Source organism: Pleurodeles waltl, chromosome 6, assembly GCF_031143425.1.
Source record: "Pleurodeles waltl isolate 20211129_DDA chromosome 6, aPleWal1.hap1.20221129, whole genome shotgun sequence".
NCBI classification, from domain to species: Eukaryota; Metazoa; Chordata; class Amphibia; order Caudata; family Salamandridae; genus Pleurodeles; species Pleurodeles waltl.
The window spans coordinates 190559739-190578526 of NC_090445.1; the positions used below are offsets into that span (position 1 = coordinate 190559739).

The 18788-nt window shown below is 46.2% G+C and overlaps 1 protein-coding gene across 1 annotated transcript in view; it reads left to right on the top strand.

The window, feature by feature from the left end:
• Positions 1–1825: 1825 nt before the first annotated feature.
• The window catches only part of LOC138301512 (sperm axonemal maintenance protein CFAP97D1-like), a 419805-nt gene continuing 402842 nt past the window's right edge, over positions 1826–18788 (top strand). The window contains exon 1 of the mRNA XM_069242024.1: positions 1826–2070. Within this exon, the coding sequence (XP_069098125.1) occupies positions 1845–2070 (226 nt within the window). The 5' untranslated portion in view covers positions 1826–1844. The remainder of the gene's footprint in view (positions 2071–18788) is intronic.

An 18788-nucleotide genomic window follows, 5' to 3' on the forward strand; every position in this document is an offset into this window, starting at 1 on the left:
CTTCTCCCTGTGAAGACCACTTCCTGGGAAGTGTGGCAAAAATCAATCCCAGGGAGCAACATTCTTCAAAAATCCATCATGTATGAAAGTTAGTTTTGGAGGTTACATCTGGCTGACCCTCCCCACTGGTGAGGCTAAAAATCTTAAACACACCCTTCTCCTGCCCTCTCCTAATCTAATCAGGGAGGCACCTAATTGTCTGGGTTTTCAGGATGTGAGGGAGGTGCTGGGTTGCTCCAAATGTCCTTCCCTGCCTTTGAAGACCAGCTTGGCAGCCCTCCCCCTTCCTGTCTCTCCATCTGCTGAAAGAAGTTCTTCTCCCCCATGCACATTCCGTTGTGCTGAGCCCAGGCTACTTCACACCTCATCAAGGCAGCCTGGCCAGGCTGCCAGAGGCTGGCCAATCAGAGCAGAACACTACAGGGCTAAAGTTGGCTACTTTTTAGGTAAAGTTTATAACTCTTTACCTGAACAACGTATATTAAATCTAACAATGGTAAGTTGTGGGATTTATTATAACAATTAATTTGATACTAAACTTAAGGTATTTGACTCTTAAGGGGACTTTATAATTTTAAATAAAATTTCCCCATTGTAGCCTATGAAGGCCATTCACTACAATGAGGGGAAAACAAATTTGGCTGTTTTACCTCACCAGGGCTTAGAAACCTATTTTTATAAGGTCCCTAATTATAGTTGCATGGCACCCAGCCCTAGGGGCACACAGGTCACACCTTAGAGGTGACTTATATGTAAAAATAAGGTAGTTTACGACTTTGGAAGTACTTTTGATTCCAAAGTTGAATTTGCATGTAACTTTAATTTAAAAGCAGCCAGCAAGGCAGGCCTGCCTTTAAAATGACACTGGGCACCTCAGCAGTGCACCTATGGGTGCACCACCTATGCTGGGGTCCGTAAACCTGCATGCCCTACCATATACTAGGGGTTTTATCTGTAGGTTGACTTAGCCAGTTATAATTAGCCTAATTTGCATACTCATTTTATACAGTGCACAGGCCCTGGGACTGCTTAGCAGTACTCAGGGCACCATCAGAGTCAGGAAAACACTGGCAAAAAGTCAGGGGGCCTCTGCAATCAGCCCTCTTTCCTCACACGTGCGATGTTTGTTAATTATCCGGCCTTGACCTGGACCTAGCCTGGCCAAGCCTGGTGAGAAAGGTTCTTCCTCACCAGCGTGTGCTTAGTTTATTATGGCAGTGTATCAATTGCAAACAAGGGTAGACAATCTTGGTCTTTGGTGACCCTGGCATTCTGCAGCCAGCAGCTGCTCCTAAGAAAAATATGGGACCTTGCACTTATCTCAGTTTTTCTGTACAAATTAGGCACGGGTTGAAGTTGACGGGAAAAAGTTTTTCCAACTTTTAACACGAACAACAGAAGAACCAGTGAAGTGCGATGCTCTCTTTCAATGTAATTTACACTTTACAACTTAAATTAGGCGGTTAACTTTCACCAACAGAGTCGAATGGACTTGATTGGCCTCTCTCGAATGCATTCCGTGGAGGACTTTTAAATGTATTTGATGTCGAAAAATAGCTCGAAATCCTCGGAGAGGCTCACTTTGATATGCAATAGGAACCTCTTACAAAGCTCATTAGATGAATCTTGTCTACTGTGGAATGATGTACTGTGCGCCTTTTTTGTTTAGGGTGGATTTTTGCACTTCAGAAGCAGGGAGGCGGGGATGCTTGTTGGGGGACAGTGGCAGAGCAGGGAGCCATAAGATGCGACGCAGACGCGGAATGCCACGGAATGCTAAAAGATCACACAATTAATTATGCGCCAAACAATCCGTCCAGGCCCTTCCTATGGAATGACCGGTGATGTCACAATCGGTGTTGCCGTGGCAACCTTTGCCAGAGCAGCTTAGCGATGCTGCTCTGCATCCCTGCCTCAGTACCGCTTTAATCCTGATTAGAGAGGAGAGAATGAACACAGTTGAATACTTGGCATATCCTCTAATAGTCGGTAATCAGAGGCAAAACACAGTGCTGAAGAAAAAATGGGACAGCCAGCACTATCAGGGCCACAGGAGCAGAGTAGAGGCTGGTATGTCATTTCAATTAAGTCATGTTTGAAATCGCTTTCAGTGTGCTGTCTGTGTATGCCGTTTGTAGACTAATGGACCAACGAAAGAAGTATGAGACAATATGGTACATGAGCGCCTGGCAGTTTCTTCAACAGGTATATTATGTATATAACTTTTCATTACCTGTTATAACCACCAAGGTCTATCATGCCAATGTAAGCAAGCACCAAAGATATCCTTGTGGTCACCTCGATGCGGGGTCCTCTTTAGAAATTGTTGTTTGTCAAATAAAAGTCACAGCATCCTACAAAAAGCACACGTCTCTTAACACAGCACGTTATTAGGAGTTGCATATGGTATTAAAAACCGCCTGGTTGTGAGAGGAAGATTACGAAGGTTATTGGGAAAGTGGGGGCTTATACAGTTTAATATGTCATAAAATATTACTAGAATTTATGGATTTGTCTTGCCACCTAAATTGTGGTTGGGCAAACGCTATTGAATGACTCCATGTCACTACGAAGGCAAGGCTTCAGTCCTGGATTTTTGTTTTAAAAAAATATATATTTTAAGGAGTGCGAGTCCATTTGAAGCACATGAAGTGAACCAGGACTATAATTCCCCTAATGCATTAGGTTGTTGAAAACATCTGGACTGGAGTTCAGCATGCTGGGTAACATGAAGTCATCTGGTCACCTAATTTGTGGCTAATACACTAATTGATTGTCTGCAATCCAAGTGTTTGAAATATAGGTGCTGGCTTGCTAAAGTGCCCAGAATGTTTTGTTTTGGGGGTTTAAATGTAAGTGCATTGTAAACTGACACATTAGCGGGGCTGCTGACTCGAGAGGTGGTGGTTATTATAATAACTAGTTTTTTTATATCCCTTGCTGACAGAGGTATCTGTTGCTCCATGTAATAAGTATGTTTCCTACTCATATCAGTTGGGCCGCACCACTCACATTTCCCAGTTCTATGCTTGAGAAGCTCGTCCACGATTTAGCTTTGCATTTTGATACCTGTAGTCCATGTTTTAAACATAACCAAAATTCTCAGGATGAAAAGGGAAAACTTGGACTGGATGAACTACTCACGACTGAACCTGGTAAACTTGAAACTTCCGAGTTGGACCCTGTTAATGTCCTTTTTGGAAATAAAAGTTAAGTAGACTCTTATGGGGTTTGAACTCATGAGCTGCTGGTGAAAGTCATAATTGCTTACTGGTAATTTAATTACCTCAGGTCATACTCCCTTCCTTTAATTTGTTAATATGAGGCTTACCTGCCTCAACCAGACACCAATCACAAGATTGTTTTCACAGTAAAAGCCCCTCCTGCCGCCATTTTCTCTATGGTGACTACCAGTCGGTAAATTTCACAGAACGTCCATCATTTGGATCTCACATCCGTTGTCCATGTCGATCCCTTTTACAGACGCCATTTGTCCATAATTTTTTATTTAGGGGATTGCAGTGAGCTGCACTGTTCCCCTGAGAGAAGCTCAGTGATCTGCAGACTCCCTGTTGGGGCCAGCTCGAACTCCTCATCTGTGCTCAAAAGCAGCCCCTCCCTGGCCTAGCACAGACTGGGATGTGCCCATTGTCATTATATATGCTGGCTGATTGTCAAATACAGAATGACAATGGGCTAGTCCAGTCAGTTACAGCATTCAGTAGGCCTCCTCCTGCTCCGGCCGAGGACAATACATTTTCCTTTTGTACAGGAGCTTGTTTCCCCACACTAGGGGCACGTTTTAGGGTTGGGTGGGTGGATGCGAGGGTTGCATTTTGAAATAGCTTGCAAAGACTTCAGAATTCCTTGTGTGGCAGAAATGTTCATGCAATAATGTTAGTTTAACTGTGGTGATTAGTGCATCTGTTAGAGAGATATGAGTTTTACCCCGTCCTAGTTTTGACTCGCATAAATTTACACAGAGAATAATGGGTCTTCTGCAAAGCACAAGGTGCAACATGCAGACCAAACAATTGTTTTGTGTGTAGATAGCTCAGTGGGTTACTAATATTGTCATAGATTTTCTTTTGTTACTTTACATTGTTTTTTCCCCAATCTTTCTTTATTTTAAGGTCTCTAAATAGGATTATTTTAGATGAGAATAAACATTTATTAGTAAAAACAACCCCAACCACCATGTTATGTTTTAATTCCTGAGTTACGATATTTCTCCAGGCCAGGCATCCTTAACATTTAATAACTACAAGCATGGATGACATCTGACTTCTACACCTTGTAGCCATTATTGTCAAAAGTAACATTCCCTATACATTGAATCACACACTTATATGAGCCATTGTCTCTGTGTAGTATGTGTGCAATGTAACACACTCTGACACCCTGCCCTAAATACTTGGTATGAGTAACACTATAAAATAAATCAATTACACGAGAGAGAGGATCAATGTGAAGATGAGGGGCGCCATTGGAGGGAGGTAGCAAGAGAACCTGTGAAGAAGATGGTCTTTGGGGTGCACCAACAACTTTTATGCCGACTGCCAGGTACGAAGCTGGCACTGCCACGGGCATAGCTAGAGGTAGATGCGCTGATGAACGCTCGAGCCAGCCTCGAGCCTGAAGTCTGGCTCTGGCTCAGCTTGCAGTCCTATTGGAACCTCAAGCCCATGTCAAGCTTTCATATGGCTTCTGCCCAACACCCTTATTCTAACTATGCACAACGAGGTAAAAACAAAACATTAATAAGTGAAGCAAAAAGGCGAGACAAATGGATACCCATTAAGCTGATTTGTGCAAAGTGAAACAGCAGTTCCTGGATTCATCGCAATTTCCCCCTTAGCCAAATTGTGTGATCCTAGACAAATACTTTATTTTACTGATTCTCCTTTTTCTTCATTTTCACATATGAAAGCACCTTCAAATATGTGAGTTCAGAAAACCAGCTGTACAAACACCTATTGTGTTTTGTTTAATAGACTATAATGTTGCTCTTTCTGTAACAATTTGGGTTACATCCAAGGTGTACTACTGTCTTGCCTCTCAGTTCAGTAATGGCATTGTCGCCAGGAATGGTTCTAATTCAAGAGCTACTTATGTTCAATGAAAATAATCCTGACCTATTAATAGTATTAGCGTTGTAATAGTGAGTGCATCAGGCAAGGTTACATTAGTGACCATTCCATGCAACATTACCAGCAGTGATCACCTGAGTGCATCAGGCAGGGTTGCAAGCTGTAATGTCAAAAACTCTTTATCAATTTGGAATGCTTCTACCCGTATGATATATGGCCATAGCTGCAAACTCCTCTAGCAGGCTCCAAAGGCTAGCTCTGCCTAGGCCTGACCTGTTAATTTGTTGACTCGCCCACATCTAGGCAAATCGATCATTCCTGCAGTTTGTGCACTGCTCCAGGCCCTGAAGCAAAAGCATATCAAGAGCTGAGTGTGGGATGGACTAGTAGGATTTTATTTTAGTGTAACCTCTATTTCTGTAAAGTTTTTATCTTACATTTTCCAGTTAATGGAGAACGAAGAGCAGAATTAGAAATGCCTAAAATAACATGACTGGTGAGCACTAATCTCAAAATCTTCTATTGCCACATTGTAACCTGTCAGACAATGCTCCGTGCTGGAAACTTGTATGTATTTCTCCCTCATCCTTAGAAAAGTAACCTTTTCTTAACAAACAGTGATTTTCTGTCTGTATGCATATGTTTTTTCAGCAGTGCGACCCTAGCCAAAAGGCAGCAGAGCCCAGTACAGGGTCCAAAACAAAAATTATGTCTGGAAACCTGTACTAAATCATTGAGGGGCATGCTTACTTACGTTGATGCAACATGGCTTAGTAAGTGAAGATGACGCACTGCATTGCAGGAAAGGGAATGAGCAGAAGATATGGCGCATTGGAACTGGGATGAAAGTCTTGACATACAAGTTACACCATGAACCCTCACATCATCTCCCTGTCCAATACCTATTCAACCTCGTCCTGTCTCAGTTCTCTTTTCTCTAACTGTTCTCTCCTCTGTCCTACTTTGCCATTTGTCTCTGTCTCTCTCCTTTTCTCTCTCTGTTACACATTCTCTAGTAGTGCTACTGCCTATTAACTCAAAGTCAACTTTCAGCATCACAGTGCTGCTTCTAGCACAATCATTCATAGTTTCGGGGTACAATTGTGTAAACTGCCCTGTATGTCGGCTGTCAAATTCTGCTTTGAGTGTATAACCTTGCTAGTTTTTTCATCTTTAAATAGATACAGCTATGTGTAAATGTTTGCTCAATACACCAATGTATAATATAAACGAAAGTACATAAATCTATTTTAGCTCGTACTTCTGCCATCTGTCTATTTTGTAACCATGTGAGGCCGTCAGATGTGTCTGTAAAATTACTTTTGATCCTGAATTTTAGTCCTGAATTTTTTAATGTCACTGTCTAGAAGTTTCCTTCTTACCAGATAGTCACACTAATGTCCTCCTGTTTGTAAAATAGCTCACTACCAAAATACAGCTCAGTTGCTCAATCCAGGAGGGTCCATGGACGTCAATTAGGGGTCGCAACTATGACCTCCCTAAGTGTGACCTCTGCCAGTTTGCTTGCAACCCCTGGCTCCCATCGCTGTTTGTAGGACACAGCAGTTGGATTTGCTGGCCCGTATGTAAAAAAAGGAATATATTCTGTTTTATGTTGGGTATTTGGACAGTCACATTTGCGTACAGTTAAATACAGGCTTCCATATGAGTACTGTACACACCACTGGTGGCATCACAGCAGGGCACGGCACGCACTTAAGGCATGTACTTGCCCTCTGCGCATGTCCGTGTAAGGGCGTGGCAGGGTGGGTCCTTGTCGAGGGACGTCCTTAGCCCATGCTATGAAGTGAGTGAGCACAGGAAGGTCCTGCCACAGGCAGTGCCCATGACAGGCGAACCTACTGCTGGACGATTGGAACACTGAGCAAAGCCCAGAACACTGGCAAGGTGTGCAGTAGCCTGGCACTGTACGGAATGCAGTGCCTCTTCACCCAGCCTTGGAGTTCAGGACCACGCTGGCAATGTACACACAGGCAGGCCTTGGGCAACGGGCCGGGACAGTGCCTAAGCAGTGCCAGCGCAGCAGGTATTTTATTGGCTTAAGGCACACACCTGACTGTACAATAATTATTTTTTCCTATTTTATACTTTCAGAAGATTAATGGCTGTTTTTACAGCAGAGGAACGGATCCTAAGAATAACCGTTTTTGTTATTGCCATGTCAAAACAAAGTTTTCATTCTCTGCATATCCGACACAACTAAATCCTACAGTCCATTCTCTGTAAGACATACGAGAATGACACAAATTGTTTATTTGATGGATGACATAAAGAAATGCCTCTGTTTCCAAAACGATATGACTAGGGTCGGATTCGGGCACATAATAGGCCCGGCACCAAAATAAAAGTGGGTCACATTAATGGATCAAATAGCTAAAAAAGTGCCCTACGTGTGTAAACCTGGGCAGTTTCGAACTTGCTGTGTAGATTTTTTGAAAGTTATGGTAATCTGCATGCAGTTGTGTTTGCCGTAAACAATGTGTCAATATCAGGGAAATCCACTGTACTCCAAAAAACAGGTCCCAAAATGATAAATCACACACCTATTTCCACGTTCTTAAATGACTGTACAAAAACCAACTGTGACATCTTGATATGAGCAGGCTTTTAAATCCAGTTTCGGAGTTTGAGGTATGGACATCCCTTAGGGGTCGCAACTACGACCCCTGCCCTGCCCTGCCATTTGTGACCCTGTGCATTACCTTTGGGACCCCTGGACTCACATATGACAAAAACATTGCCAAGAACACAAGGCGACTCCGCATTCCTTGTTTCTGCCTATTTTACATTATACTAATATTGAATTCATTTCTATGACTCACTATTTGTGCAATAAAAAATGTCGCACACTTAGCTGAAATGGGACCTTTTATGTCATCTGTGGTAAGTAAAAATAGTTTTAAATGTATGTTGTGTGCGTGCTTGTGGGTTAGTGTATGTTTATGTGAGAGAAAGCATGTTTATGTATGAGCATAAATGTAAACATGCATGGGAGAGTTAAAGTAAGAGTGAGAGATTAAGGCCCTCATTACAGGTCTTGTGATCCAAGGATTGCTGCGGTGGAGGTGGCGGTCTCACTGCCGTGGCCCGGTGGAGTAGACCTCCATATTATGACCATGGCAGTGTTCCGACCTGAACATAGCCAAGTCACTGCCATTCCCGCCAGTGCGGATGGGCAGTTGCAGCCGGCGGAGGGCATCTCCAGGCCAGCGGGGAGCATGTTTCCGTCAACCACATTATGACGTCGCACACCACCAGGATTTCCATGGTGGTTGCCCCGCCACGAAAAGCCTGGCAGAAACGAACATCATAAAAGGGTACACTCACCTTCAGGAACACAGGCACGTCCGTAGCCACCATGGAACCCGTACTGGAAGTCTTCCCAATACTCCTGCTGGCCATACAACTCCAGAACCGGCGACAAAGACATCCCCCGTAGGTACACCCGCCTAGCACACAATGGAGGGAAGGCCATTAGTACACACACCCGGCCCAGCTAGCGTTGGCCACACACATATGCAAAAACCTGTAGCAACATACACACACAAACCACACAACAAAGTGCACATATGCAACACATACATGTGGAAGGAAATCCAGAACAAGTTTGTTACCCTCGACACCAACGGGTGTCTGTGCAGATATATTAGATAGAAATGTGAACATCATAAATAAATATGTACAACATAGGCCTACTGGCCAGTCCAACTGTATTGTGTGACCCAGACACAAAGGGCAATGTCCATGGCCCCAACTTTACTCCTGACAAATTGGCCTCCACCTGGCAGGGGCATCATTGGGGCATGTAGGCATCTCAGGGGTGATACGGGGGGGCGTTTGAGGTGGGGGTTTGGGTTTTGACGCGGGGTCCTTACATTTGGGTTTGGGGGCAGGGGGGTCATTAGATTTGGGTTGGGGGGCTAGGTTTGGACTTTGATTTTGGGGGAGGCGGCTTGGCTTTGGGTTTGGGAGGGTTAACCTTGGGCTTTGTGGAGGTAGAAATCTTAGGTGGGGGAGGGGCATGGCTTTTACCATTGGGACCATAGGAGGACTGAGAGGTGGAAGGCAGGGGTTTGGGGAGGGTAACAGGGTGCTTTGGGGAGGAACAGGGACTGGGACAGTGGGAGGGAACAGGGAAACTCCTTGCAGGAAACATTGTTAAGGGGCACAAGGTTGGTCATGGGATAAACGTTTGGGAATGGAGGGAGAGGTAATGGTTGGGAGGTGTGTACGGTGAGGTGCCTTGGGTGCAGGTTTGGATGCCATGTGTGTGCTGTGTGACTGTTGGGTAGGCGGATGTGGGCCTTTAGGTGTAGGTGGGAGGAGGAGGGAGGAGATGCAGGGAGATGGCAGGGTGGATGTGTGAATGTATGTTGTGGTGGTGTCTATAGGCAGGATGGATATGCTGCATGTGGGGGTGTTGACAGTTGTGCTCAATGTACATGTGGTGAATGGGGTGCATGTATGGGGGGTCTGCTATTATGGTGACGGTGGGAATGAGGGCACTTGTGGCAGGATCTGGGAGTGATGATGTGGTGACTGCAGGTATGAGTGGTGTAGTTTCTGTGAGGGGGAGGTGGTGAGGGAGTCCATGTAGGGAGTGGATGTTGTTGTGTCTGCATGTGTCTGTTGTGTGTGTGTGCATGGTGGTGGTGTCTTTTGTGGTGCTTGTGTTTGTCCTTCCGAACCGTGTCTGTTGATGTGGATGCATGTTGATATGAAAGTGTGCCTTGGATGGGTGATGAAAGAGGGCTGTGGGATTGGTAACAGGTAGTTGGGGGGGAACTGAAGAAGAAGGGACACTGGCTGCAATCAATGAGGAGGCCAGAGCCTGAAAGGATCTCTGCAGGGAAGCCAGGACACCATGAATGCCTTCCAGGTAGGCTTTAGACTGCTGCATCTGTGATGTCAGCCCCTGGATTTCATTCACAATGGTTGACAGCCCGACAGAGATGGACCTCAGGAGGTAAATAGCCCCCTCATTGAGGGCAGCAGGGCTGACTAGGGCAGGGGCAGAGGTGCCTGCGGCGAATTAGATGCCCACCCTCCTGGGTGAGCGGACACGGGCAACTGGGTGGGGAGCTACAGGAAGGGCAGTGATGATAAGGGGGAGGCGGACAAGGATGGTGTTGGGATGGTCCAGGATGGGTCCGCCACCACCAGGCAGCATCCATCGGAGGAGGAGTCCGAAAATGTCATTGATCCTGTCTCCCCCATGGCACTCCTCTTGCCCTCCGTCCCACTGGTCCCCTCGGCTCTGCTGGTATCAGCCTCCTGGGTCACGTGGGCTGCAGCTTCCCCACTCACCAGTGCCCTTTAACCTGTGCATGATGATGCTGATGCAAACAAAGACAGAGGAGGAGAGGGAGGGTGGCAGAGAAAGTCAGGGTGCAATGGGTCAATACCAAACCAACATCTACACAGTGGAACAACATCATTATCTGCTGCTATGCCATGGCAGGTCATGCCATCACCTATACATTCTGCAAAAGTAGGACACCATTGGGAAAGCTTCAGCAATGCTGATGTAAACTGCTGATGGTGGAACAATAGCACTCATGTACTTGAGAGTCATACTAGTCACACTTGCCCAGTGCTTGGCAGATTCTCATGGTCGTTTATGGGGACATATCCTGTACTCCTGACTCAACAGAATCCTACATGGGTAGGTAGCACGCCCACTAATTCAATGACAAATAGCACAGTGGCATCTGGGCCCACTGTGCCTATCTACACATACAGTACATGGCAGCTGATTGAGGACTCACTAATTACCTCTGTCACAGTGGTAGGCTGATTTTGATGGTAATGCCCTGACACCACAGGTGTAATGATGCTGATGATAGGAGCTGGGCCTTGAACTTTGTTGAGGGTGACCACACAAATCCAAAATTGAAAGTAAATGCCCTCATAAGTCACTGTCTGCATGGTATGGGCACACATCTTTGAAACCAATCCTGCCTGGGTGGCTGATATCCACAGTCGACGTGCATCTACCAATAATCTACGCTACAACTTCCCACTAGTAGTCAACCCAAAGCCATACAAGCATTATATTATCGAGGTGGGAGTGTGTACTTACCCCCTTGTGTCTGCTGTGCTGCCCTCAAGCGCCCATCTGCCACACGGTAGGCCACCACCAAAATGCAGGCCATTGGGGGAGTGGGGGATCAGGGTCCAACGGGCACCCCTTCCTTGTTGGGAGGACGTCCCCAGCTGGGCCTCTGCGGTCTTATGTGCTCAGCGCCTCAGGTCCTCCCACCGCTTTTTGCAGTGGGTGGCCTGCCGCCTATGGACCGCCAGGGTCTGCACTTGCTTGGCGATGGCACACCAAATCTCCTTTTTCTGGTGGGTGATGATCTGCATGGGTGACACAGACATAAGGACAAAGTCATGTAGAGTGGCATCACAGGGACAGCAGTGGACATCACACATCAGGCACATCTCATAACCACACTCACGTGTCACCACGCCACTAACGCTCAGACTCCTCAACCATCTCATTGCATCCACTTTGTCTGCCTCGTCCCAACGCCTTTCATACTCACACACACCACTATCAGACATGACAGTGAAATAAGACTCACCTGCTGCTCTGGTGCCGCATACAAATGTCCATACGGGGGTAGGACCCCATCCACAAGCTTCTCCAGCTCCTCCTGGATGAAGGCTGGGGCCCTGTCTCATGCAGGACGTGGCATATTGGCTTCCAGAATCAGAACACAGCACCTCACACAGTGGAGGTCTTGCTTACATGAGTGTCAGGAGTCAAGTGAGCTATGCCACAGTAAATGGCGGTCACGCCCGCGACGTACACGATGGTCACTGCCGGTGGAGATCATCATTTACCTCAGTCTCCCATAGGCAACAATGTTATCTAATGAGGAGTTGCACAACGGTTAAGACCGCCTAGCGCCATGACAACTAAAGCTGGCGGAATTAGGTCACTTCCATCTGTGCTGTGCATGCAGGACAGGCGGCTGCCATTTTACATGTAATTAGTGATTAGTAGTTGAATTTTAGGTGCGTCATGGATGAAATATAGTGACTACTGCATAAATTAACTACGTCCACACATTGAATACATCAACTTTCAACTTCTCCTCTCTCCTATTCCCAGATACGGTGCAATGGTGATAATGCGACATGCCCCTGTGTACCGGCCCCTAGTCGACTTTGTTCCCCTGGAAGAGAGACACACACATCATACAGACTAATCGTCTGAACCTTCAGACCATCATGGAGCTCTTTACCCCAGTTGGAGCCGGATCTGTTACCTGCCATACCTCATCCCTATGCCATCCCTCCCACAGTACAGGTGTTGTCAGTCCTCCACTTCCTTGCCTCAGGGTCTTTTCAGATTACAGTGGGTTTGGCAGCAGGGATGTCACAGCCGATGTTCAGTAATATGTTGAAGGATGTTCTGTGTGCTTTGCTCAAACATCTGCCCTGCTACATCAGGTTCCCCCAATATGTGGATTTGGCCACTGTTAAAGCTGCCTTCTACGATTTGGCACATGTCCCTCATGTGATAGAGGCCATAGATTGCACCCACATAGCCTTGGTTCCACCCAGGATAAATTAACAAGTGTACAGGAACTGGAAAAACATTTATTCCATTAATGTCCAGGTGATTTTTTGCTGACCAATATATCTCCCAGGTTACAGCCAAGTTCCCTGGTTCTGTGCATGACTCATTCATTCAGCAGAACAGCAACGTTCCACACATGATGGCAAAACAATAGAGGGACCAGGCCTGGCTCATTGATATTTAACCAATAGTATGTGTGCCCCTGCAAACTCACCTCTTTTCACAATCTGCCCTGTGTCTCCACCGGTATTGAGATGGTTCCAAACTTTGTGCACACAGGGGACTCTAGCTACCCTAATCTTCACTAGCTGATGACACACACACCTGTGAGATATCCGACTACAGATGCTGAAAACCGTTTCAATGAGGCCCACAACAGGATGAGGCGTGTTATCGAGAAGACTTTTGCGCTACTGAAGGCAGGATTCCCGTGTCTACACATCTCCGCAGGTGCCCTACTCTACAAACCACTTTAAGTCTGCCAGATCGTTGTTGCCTGCTGCATGCTACACAATCTGGCCCTGAGTCGTCATTGCTGGATGTAGAGGAGGTGGCAGCCGGACCAGTGGCTGATGAAGGGGACATAGTGAGGGATGAGGAGGAAGATGAGGATGCAGCTGGCTCTAGAGCAGCGTTATTCAACAATACTTCCCATGAGAAACAGGTATGTGTAAACTGTTTCCTGGTGTCTGCCATCAGTGGAGGCGTTGAGTGCAGCTCTCCCTCTGCATGGATTTTGCCCATCAGAGGAGGTGTTACTTGTCAAATGTCAGTGTCATTTTCACTCTGCAGTTGTGTTGCATCACTTATGCAATTCATTGTCCACGTTCTATGTTCCCTCTACTGCTATGTCAACTGCAATTGTAGTGCCAAACATAGTGGTGTCATCAGTATTGCTACTTATCCTCACAATTCACAATGGGAGAATGTGTAACCTAACTGTTACTGACTGTGGACCATGCCTTTAGTTGAGTTTTGTTAGCTGTGAGGGTAGGACCATTGGGTATGGATGCCTAGGAAATGTGGATCTGACATGGGCATATCGTTTTAAATTCCACCTGCCAAATAACACTAGGGATTTCGACATTGTACTGCATGTGTGTTGAGTGGCCTACATTGACTCCTATTGAGATAGTTGTCCCTGTCTTGGTCTATTTGAAGGACATTTGTGTGGTGCAACTCTGGTTCTTGCCTTGCCTGTTGGCTCCCTTGACAGATGTATCCAGAATATGTCTGCTCTACTATCATCCCTGTTGCATATTGTTCCCCCTTCTGTCTATCTCACAGACATTTGCAGGACAATGGGTTGACTGTAATGACATGTTTTATAACAGAAAATCTTACTTGTTACAATAAAGACACGTAAGCAGTAGCTGTGCTCAAAGGTGTTTAATGTGAATCGAGTGTGCAATGGGTGATGAGTGGGGTCATGGTGGGTGAAATCATCAGAGTTGTTGGCCCAGCTGTAGGTAGTCCAGGTCCAGTATCCAAAGGGCCATGGGAAAATAAAGACATGACAATGAAAAGTCAACAGGGTGTGTCAGTGGCAGACAAAGACCAATGTTCAGGAGAGGGTCACTTCCTGGCAGTGGTGTTGGTATTGGCATCCTGAAGGATGTCTGTATGGATGCCCTCCCTTGCGTGGGGGTTCTGCAGCTACAGGGGAAGGGGTGATGGAGGTATGCGGGCCCTCTGGCAGGGCCTTTATTCCACAAGCTGGAGCATAAGTAGAGGGCTCTGTTGAAATGTGGCTAGTGGAAGGGGCCTGCTGGTGGGTGGTGGACGTACACAGGATGGTGGTCAGTTCCTTGAACACCCCTGCAATGGAGGCCATAGTGGCAGTGAGGATCTGCCCCTGCTTCATGGCCTACTGGTGGCATTCCCTCTGCAGCCTCTGTTTCTCCTGAACGGTTGCGAGGATCTGGCCCATAGTGTTCTGTGAATGGTGGTATGCTCCCAGGACTTGGGAGATGGCTTTCTGGCCAGTCTTAAGTGTAGATGTCCCATCCCTTGGACCACAGGTGCCCTTCCACTGCCCCTGGCCCACTGTGTCTGTGCCCCTGGCACAGTGTGCCAACTTCCAGTTGTACCAGGACCTTCATTGTCTTGGGTGTGTGGCCTTGACTCTGGTCCCTGTACTGTGGGACACACTGCTGATTGACCTGTCCTTGAGACACACTTTGGGGATGAAGGGTTGGCTGTGCTGTAGTAAGTAGCCACATGGGTGGCGGAATACTGTGCGTCCAGGGTGGTGGGCTCACCAGTTGTTCCAGATGGGCCGGGCAAGTAATCAATATCCTAACATCCACTGGGGCCTTCATCCTGGGAGGACTACCTCTGGCATCCACTGCGGGGCAGTGGCAACGGGACCTGTGAATGGAAAGGGAGAGAGTTACATTGTGGAGAAGTACTTGTTCGTATCATCGTCTGATGCATGGAGTAGCTTGACTTGCTTCCCAGTGATAGCAATGACAGATGCAGCACTACAGACATTGCTTGCGGGTGACAGATTGTGCTATTGTTTCCATTTTCCATTGAGGGTTGATAATAGTGGGTAGCATTGCTGTCATTGCCATGTGTTGGAACGCAGTTGCAGCATCCAGTTGGTGTGGCATGTGCTATGGTTTTCCATGCAGGTGTTCGACTGTGAAGTGGGACTATGATCTTTTTATGTGTAGGGAGTGATGCATTGTGGGAGTTGTGGTGCTTGGCGTTGTGATTGGTATCCGTGCATTAGTGAAGGACTGTGTGGGGATAGTGGCAGTAGGGTGGTGTGGCATGCAGGGAGGGCGTGGGGTGATTGGGGGAGTGCAGAAGTGTGAGATGGGGTGGATTAGGGAGTAATGAGTGGTGGGGACGCATGCTGGGCAGGAGTGGTTGTTGCCTGGGGAGTGTTGTTCACTTACCAGAGTCGAGTCCTCTGGTGATTCCAGTCAGGCCCTCAGGATGCATGGTGTCCAATACCTTCTCCTCCCACGATGTAAACTTAGGAGGAGGAGGTGGCGGCCTACCGCCAGTCTTGTTGATGGCAATCTGGTGACGTGATGCCATGGAGCGCACCTTCCCCGTAGGTCGTTCCACCTCTTCCTGATGTCCTCCATTGTGCGTGGATGGGTACCCACTGGGTTGCCCCTTTCAATGATCCTCCGCCATAACTCAATTTTCCTGACTATCATGGTGTGCTATATCTGAGATCCAAACATTTGTGGCTCTACCCTGACTATTTCATCTACCATGACCCTCATCTCATCATCTGTGAAATGTGGGTGCTTCTGACGGGACATGGTGGTTGTGTTGTGGGAGGGGGTATGTGTTGTGTGTGTAGGGTACAGTGTAGAGTGCTCAGTGGGGTGGGGGTGTTTGGTTGTGTGTGCTGGTGGTGTCTGGTGTTTGTGTGCAGTGGTGATGCATGTATTGTGTTGCTGGTGCAGTTGTGTGGTGTGTGATGCATGGGAAGTGTGTTGGTGTCTATGGTATTGACGTGCAGTGTCCTCCATTTGTGTGCTCCTCAATGTCTCTGTTAGTAGTTGTGGTTGCAAAGGATTGTAGGGGTGTGTTTTATAATGCAGTGAGCAGGTGTGTGTGGTGTGTAAATGTGTGTTGGGTGTGGAGTATTCAGACTGTCCAATGTGGTGTTGGGTTCTGGTGGAGGTGATTTTTAGACTGCAGCGATTTGCACCGCCAATGGTTTTCCACCGTGCAATGACCGCTTATTTGTAGGTCGTAAAATGGAGGGGTGGATGTTGTCGGCGTGGTGGTGCTGGTGGTGGGACCTTCTCTCTTCCGCCCTTGGTTGGCTGGGTGGTTTAGGATTTGTGGCTGTATTTGGGCAGTAGTCAGTTTGTGACTCAAAATACGGCAGTCACTGTACCTCCATCAATGGCGGCCTTTTGGCGGCCGCCAGCGTGGCGGTCTTGCCAAAAGACCGCCAAACTCATAATGAGCCCCTAAGTGTGACTAAGTATGAGTGATTGAAAGTCATTGAAAATGAGTGAGTGAGATTAAGAGTGAAAGCATGTAAGTGAGTGAGAATTAATAAGAATGAGTGCACCGGGTGTTGGAATGTGAGTGAGAATGAATGAGCGAGAGTAAGTGAGTGCTAGTGAGAAAAAAAAGTGTAAATGAGTGAATGTGAGTGAGAATGTGATGTGATGCTTGCAAGTTTATCGTTGGCCCTGGTATACTGAAACTAATTATTGTCTTATGGAGGCACCCATTGCAAAATACTGGCGCTGGCATACTTGAGTAAATTTTTAGCATGACAGACACCTCTGACAAACTACTAGCACATTGTGGACAATTCTCAGCCTAACAGTCAACAATCATAAAATACTGGCACAGGTATACTGGAGGTAATTCTTGGCATATAGGACACACATAAAAAATAATGGCATACTTGCGAGAATTCTTGGCATGTGGGTACAATTGGCAAAATGCTGATACTAGCACACTGTTGGTAATTTGTGGCTTAGAAGTGGACAAACAGGCATATGGGAGGGTGGCAGTCACTGCAAAATGCTAGCCCTGACATACTGAGGGTAATTTTTGTCATAAGGGTCACCTATGATGTATGGATGGCACGAATTGCAAAATTCTGACACAAACATAATTTGACATTTTTTTATTTAAGGGGCACCTTGGCGTATGGGAGCACCCATGAAGTGGTCCTTGCACAATGGAGGTAATGTTTGACATATGGGGGCACAGATAACACATTTTGAAAAAATGGGGTGATCTCCTGCGGAAGGTCAGGTTTCAATGGCTCTGCATACCAAAAAAGGATTTGAATATTTAATGAATGCCCTGTCAGCACCTATTGCATTTTAGCAGATTTATGTAAAAATTGTGCTTTAAAAGTCACTATTTTGCCCCCTTTTTTTCAAATGTTTCTTGGGTGAAAAACCTCCTAGAAGAGATCAGGCTTACTCACTTTGTTTGCTCACTACAATTCAGGGCAAGTATTATACCTCAGAACTTTCAAAGATCAAGTTGGTACCATAATATAGGCAGTATCCAAAATATATATTTGTCTGTGTGATGTTGTTATGCCAATCGCACATTTATTATGGAACTTCAACAATGTTAATTTTAGTGATGATAGGGTCATGTAATATACCTTCCTGGAAAAATAAGGGTCAAGGGTCATATGACAGTTCTTGTGGTATCATTAATGTCAAAGGGTATGTTATGTCACTTCTGCTACTCCTGGCATTTTGGTGACTTGAAGCCCACATGGATCATCTTGAATGATCCGTAATTCTCAAGACCTCTTCCTGGTTGTCCCTTTTTGTTTAATGACATCCTTCTTTGGAGAGACAGATTTTAATTTGTCCTCTCTTCTTCTAAAAGATGAAGCCTTCAATTCTCTTTTTGGGGATGTTTTTGAGTACCTATCCCAAGATTTCTTGACTTTGGACTTCCCCGTAGACAGGAGAGCATGCTTGCCATCCTTGAACGCAAAATCCACCCCTCAAAAGAGTAAAAAGGATAGTTTTCTCCGAAGGCTCCGCTTTCCACTCCCTCATTCACAGATTCATCCTGACTAAAGTTAAAGAGGCTTATGAGATGGCTGTGGCTCTGATCACATCTGAAGAAATATCAGCCATCAATCAGACTCGTTACTCAGTAACAGCAAAACATCAGAGCAATTCTGTTACTTTGAAATATCTATAGCCAAACTGTCAAAGTCTTTCATCGTTGACTTAGCAGTATAAGCTGCACACTTGCTTGCTTTTTGCACCAGATTTTCTGCAGCAAAGGCTTTATTTAAACCAGAGTCCGCCTTTTTGTCAGAAGGAGCATTGGGGTACAATACTCTGGATTGATTGAGGTATTTCCAATCAAAGTGTCCAATAATGCATACACTTTGTAATAGGGCAGAGAGTTATCTCCATCCAACATATACAGCTTTTGTAAAAATCTTCAAATCGAAGCTATGCTCAGATCTTTCCATTTACCATAACCATGGCCTTAATCATTCCAGGAGAGGGCACATACATTGTTGAGGGCTCAGCATATTGAGGAAATAAGACTTCACTTATCAGTCTGAAATGAAGGAAACCCCACTAGTCCTCACACGAGAAAGA